The sequence below is a fragment of the Cynara cardunculus genome, assembly GCF_001531365.2.
Source record: "Cynara cardunculus var. scolymus isolate 2C chromosome LG 11, CcrdV1, whole genome shotgun sequence".
Taxonomy (NCBI): Eukaryota; Viridiplantae; Streptophyta; class Magnoliopsida; order Asterales; family Asteraceae; genus Cynara; species Cynara cardunculus.
This window is the reverse complement of record NC_037538.1, coordinates 11,744,473-11,749,888: the sequence shown is the minus strand read 5'-3', so window position 1 is coordinate 11,749,888 and position 5,416 is coordinate 11,744,473. Positions and strand designations below refer to the sequence as shown.

The 5,416-nt window shown below is 33.5% G+C and overlaps 1 protein-coding gene across 1 annotated transcript; it reads left to right on the top strand.

Annotated features, from left to right (window-relative positions):
* The first annotated feature begins 348 nt into the window (after window positions 1-348).
* On the top strand, window positions 349-2,193 carry LOC112521741 (sugar carrier protein C-like). Its single transcript, XM_025130738.1, has 3 exons — window positions 349-807; window positions 906-1,535; window positions 1,705-2,193. Exons 1-3 carry the CDS (start codon window positions 349-351, stop codon window positions 2,191-2,193), a joined length of 1,578 nt encoding a protein of 525 aa, XP_024986506.1.
* Window positions 2,194-5,416: the final 3,223 nt, after the last annotated feature.

Here is a 5,416-nt window from a genome sequence, read left to right as displayed (position 1 = left end):
ACGAAATATTAAAATAAAGATGTATCTCGCTGCATTATTGTGGGAATACTTTTTTAGTTCTAATTAAAACTTAAAAAGAAATCTGGAAATCTTATGAAAAAACGTTGCTTAATGGATAACAAATTCGATAAATATTTGGGTTTATCTGATTCAAATCCAATTAGGGATAAGATTTAACGAATCCCAAAATCAATTTGTTACGAGTGTGATTACAACTCAATAACAACAAACTTCTTCTATAAATACCATCTTCTTTTCCTAATTTTCATAACTTAATAATAATTTTTCTCTATAATCTTGAATTCATTCAATTCCAATTCGTAATAAGCTTCAACAATCAATTTCAACATGGCCGGAGGCGGTGTAATCGCTTCCGCTAATTCAAAAGCATATCCCGGAAACCTCACATTCAACGTCTTCATCACATGTTTGGTGGCAGCATGCGGTGGTCTGATTTTTGGATACGATATCGGAATTTCAGGTGGGGTCACTTCTATGACGCCTTTCTTGAAGAAATTCTTTCCGGCGGTTTACATGAAGCAGATGGAAACTATTGCATCAAGCAACCAATATTGCAAGTTCAACAGTACGACGTTAACCATGTTCACATCATCGCTCTACTTGGCTGCACTTGTGGCATCATGGTTCGCATCATTTATAACCAGAGCTGCCGGCCGGAAAAAGTCCATGCTTGTCGGCGGTTGCAGTTTCTGCGCCGGAGCCCTTGTCAATGCCTTTGCTCAAAACGTTTTAATGCTTATCATTGGTCGCATTCTTCTTGGCATCGGTATTGGATTCGCTAATCAGGTAATCAACTCTGATCGATATTTGTTTGATCTTATGTATATATACATCTTTTTAACCTAAAGACTTAATCTTGATGTTTATATCATCGTGTTTTGCAGTCTGTGCCTTTATATCTATCAGAGGTCGCTCCATATAAGTATCGTGGTGCTCTTAATGTCATGTTTCAACTCTCCATAACCATTGGAATTCTAGTTGCGAATGCAGTTAACTACGGATTTGCACAAATCAAGGGTGGATGGGGGTGGCGGTTGAGCCTGGGAGGAGCCGTTGTTCCTGCTGTTATCTTCATCGTTGGCTCTCTTGTTCTCCCTGATACACCGAACTCGCTCATCGAACGTGGGAAGATTGAAGAAGCCAAAGAAAGATTGTTAAAGATTCGTGGTGTTAACAATGTCGATGAAGAATTCAACGATCTCATTGCAGCAAGTGAAGAATCGAAAAAGATTAAACACCCATGGTTTAATCTTCTTCGAAGAAAATATCGACCTCAATTAACGTTTGCAATCCTCATCCCGTTCTTCCAACAACTTACAGGAATGAATGTGTTCATGTTCTACGCCCCGGTTTTGTTCAAAACCATGGGATTCGGAGATAATGCTTCGCTCTTTTCCGCCCTCATTACCGGCATCGTTAACTCCTTAGCAACCCTCGTTTCGATCTTTACTGTAGATAAAGTTGGAAGAAGGTTTTTGTTTCTTGAGGGTGGGATTCAAATGTTAATCTGTCAGGTAACTAAATATTTATATGTAATTAGGGTTTCTTTATTTGCATAAATTCTGCTATTTACCAACTGTTCTACGTGGCATATGCAATTGGGATTTCTTTATTGTTGTTTTGTTAACTTGTATTAACATATGCATACTCATGATTATGTTTTCTTGATGTTGATTTTTGTAGGCTGTTATAACGGTTGCAGTCGCTACCAAGTTCGGATTACAAGGAAACCCGGGTGAGCTCGAGAAGTGGTATTCGATCCTTGTCGTTGTGGCCATTTGCGTGTACATCTCGGCATTCGCATGGTCGTGGGGTCCGCTAGGGTGGCTCGTGCCGAGTGAAATCTTCCCACTCGAGATCCGATCAGCTGCTCAAAGTGTTAATGTTTCCGTCAACATGATCTTCACCTTCTTCATTGCTCAGATCTTCCTGGAGATGTTGTGTGTTTTCAGGTTTGGATTGTTTATATTCTTTATGTTCTGGGTGTTGGTGATGACGGTTTTCATTCACAAGTATTTTCCGGAGACAAAGGGAATTCCGATAGAAGAGATGGCCGGAATTTGGAAGCAGCACCCGTTTTGGAAAAGATTTGTGCCGGCGGTGGCTGACGAAGAAGAAGTGGAGGTTACGGAGAAGAACCAGGAAGAAGAGGAACCGAAAACGACAATTTAGGGTTTTAATATTTGATTATTTTTACATGAGTTTTAATTTTATATATAACTTTACGGAGATTTTTGGTTTGTGGGCGGCGTCGTTTTGTTCAATTATTATTATTTTTCATTCTATTTTACTTAGATATTTAATTATTAAATTGAAATAGTTATTTTTAAACGTCCTTTACATTTCTTGATATTTTTCTTTCAAAAATCATCAAAATGTCAATAGTTCTTAGCCATTAAATTGGAAAGATTTGTTGGTTTTATGTTCTCGATGTCACTAGGTATGTTATTTATGGAGGGGTTTAATTATATAAAAAAAAAATTAAGGGGTCGTCTATCAAATGTTTATTCGGGTAAGTGTATATCAAGTTATTTTACTTTACCGGATGAATATGGTAAGATTCAAAAATTTCACCCGGTAAAAGGGAGATAAGAAACAAGAGTCTTATCCGGTAAGTGAAGACAACGACTTTTATCACGGTAAGCATTTACCGGATAAATTGTTGCATACGATACCGTTTTGGTAGACTAAAATCTTATCCGGCAAGTAAATGTCAGTGTTAAATTTACCGGTAAGTATTTATCGGGTAAGTGTTTGGTAAACAGTCTCTTAATATAATAAATTAGAAAATATTTGGATATCTGTTAACATTACATGATTACAATATGATCGTGGTTGGGCTATACTAAGCTTTGCATGACCGAAACGGCCCATCAATCTATTTGACCCAAACGGCCCATCAATCTAATATTTCTTTGGTAATTTGGTTAATGTATTTTATGAAACTTATTTATATTGTTTAAAAAATTAAAAAAATATAATATCTGGTTCTATATTAGTTAATTATGCATGTCATTAAGACAATTTATTATAAATTACAATTATTTATCGATAAATAATAATTGATTAATAATTTATTTAACTGTTTGAATACTAATTCGATTGGACTTTAACGATTTTTACTCAAAATACTTCTTTTTTTAAAACACTATTTTTAAATTAATTTAATAAGGTTTTATAAAGAGACAAATTATGGGTTGGTAATTTATGGAAGTGGTTTATTTACATAATATTTTTGGAACAAGAATTTGGATGATTGATTAAGCACTGAATGTATGAATTAAAAGAAGCAATAAGCATCTTTGTAATTATTTGATGAGATAAAATAAGTTGTGGCTGCTAACCATGTATTTGACTTGTTAATTTGTAGAGGATTTTGTACTCGTATCAAATCTTTCTCATTTGCCTAATTATATATTTAATAAAAGCCATATATTCTATTTTGTTGAATGTACGAATCTTAGTCTTTTATTTATTAATAAAAGAATATGGGGATGATTATCAAATGTTTACTGAGTAAGTGTTTATCAAGTCATATTATTTTATTTGGATGAATATGGCAATGAACAAGAATCTTATCCGATAAGAGCGAAGACGAAGACCGAGGGTCTTACTCGGTAAGTGGTGGCGACGATTTTACTATGGTTAGCATTTACTGGGTAAATTGTTGCATATGATATTATTTTAGTGGACTAAAACTTTACCCGATAAGTTAGTGACAACGTTGAATTTTATCGGTAAACGTTTATCCCATTAAACGTTTGGTAAACGATCCCTAAGCTACAATGTAAATTTCGTTCCTGTAGTTTGTAAAAAATAACACATTTCGTTCCCCCATATTTGAATTTACAAGATAGCTACCATGGTTTGTGAAAACGTCTAGATTTGATCCCTCCCTCTAACAACCGTTAAAAATTCCAGGAAAATGAGGGGTATTTTTGTCTTATATTGATTTTTTTTTGTCATTTACTCGATCAAAAACTAGATTGACCAAATCATAAAATCAATTTTGATCGGTTAAAAGACAAAAAAATCGAGAAAAAAAATCATTTATCGTAATTTTTTAACGGCCGTTGAGTTGAGGAACCAAATATGGATGTTTTTTTTTTTTTTTGGCAAACCATGATAGTCATCTTGTAATTTTTAAACAGAATGTTTTTTTCATTATACCAAATGTATAGTTTGCTCTTATTAAAAATTCCGATGTTAGTTTATTGTTATATTTGTATCCAAAATGAAGGAATTGACATGTGGCCCCAAAAATAGTTGGAAAAGGAATTGAAGTGTGAAACAAACAAAACCATGGAGCGACGTTTAGAAAGCATGGTTTCAAATAGGGAAGGAGTGTCCCATGATGGATAGAAGAAAGTCACCCCTTTTTTCAGCTTTTGTCCCATTATATTCATTATTATCACTACAAATACACTCACAGATTTAGGGACTGTTTGGCAATTGCTGATAGGGGTGAACGTGGGTTGGGTTGGACGGTTTACAACAATTTTATAACCCAACCCAATTATAGCGGTTTGGAAAATCTCAACCCAATCCAACCCATTCAAAAGTATAACCCAACCCTACCCTTGCGGGTTGAGGCGGGTTGGGTTAGCGGGTTAGTAGTTACATAATTTGACGAATGAAATAATTCATAAATCTTAAGTTTATAGACCATACTATAAAGCGTCTTATTTAAAAATGTTGCAATAGGTTTATAGAACGTTTTTTGACGTTTCAACAAGTGTTTTAGAACGATCTTTAAATAAAATGTCGTATTGGTTATTTTATAGAAACATTTTGAGAAGTGTCCTGTAAACTCATCTATTTATAGGACACCTATGCTCATATTGCATTTTTTTCAAGTCGTATTGTATAAAATAACTAATACGACATTTTATTTTAAAAGCATCATATAATTTGTTAAGACGTCCAAAACCATCCTATAAACATATTGGAACTCTTTTAAATAAGACATTTTTCTAATGTAACTCCTTAAAAGCGTCATAGATTGATGGATTCGTCCATCAAATATCTATCAATATTATTTATATTTTCCAACATATCAATTTGTTGTTGCTGCAAAAAAAAATCAATAATTTTCCTTATTAATTAGATTATTTGTCATCATTCTTTGATCGTGACTATCTTTTGGTAACCTATACGTTTAGTTAAAATGAAACAAAATATAATATCAATAAAAATTATGTAAAATTTATACATTATTAATATATATATCTATATAGGGGAGCGATCAAATGCAAACCACTCAATTTGTACAAACCGTGCAAACCGCATTCGACCAATCATAATTTTTCATTTTGTTCATTTTTTGGTAATTATGAGAGGTTGATTAATCATTTTTATTGTGGAGGGTGTTAATCATAGATATTATCATCTTCAT

What these genes read in the sequence shown, in the direction of transcription:
- LOC112521741 (XM_025130738.1), top strand. Translation starts at nt 349, where the DNA reads ATGGCCGGAGGCGGTGTAATCGCTTCCGCTAATTCAAAAGCATATCCC. An exon ending in GTATTGGATTCGCTAATCAG is followed by an intron (nt 808 to 905) that starts GTAATCAACTCT and finishes CGTGTTTTGCAG; the next exon opens with TCTGTGCCTTTATATCTATC. An exon ending in TTCAAATGTTAATCTGTCAG is followed by an intron (nt 1,536 to 1,704) that starts GTAACTAAATAT and finishes TGATTTTTGTAG; the next exon opens with GCTGTTATAACGGTTGCAGT.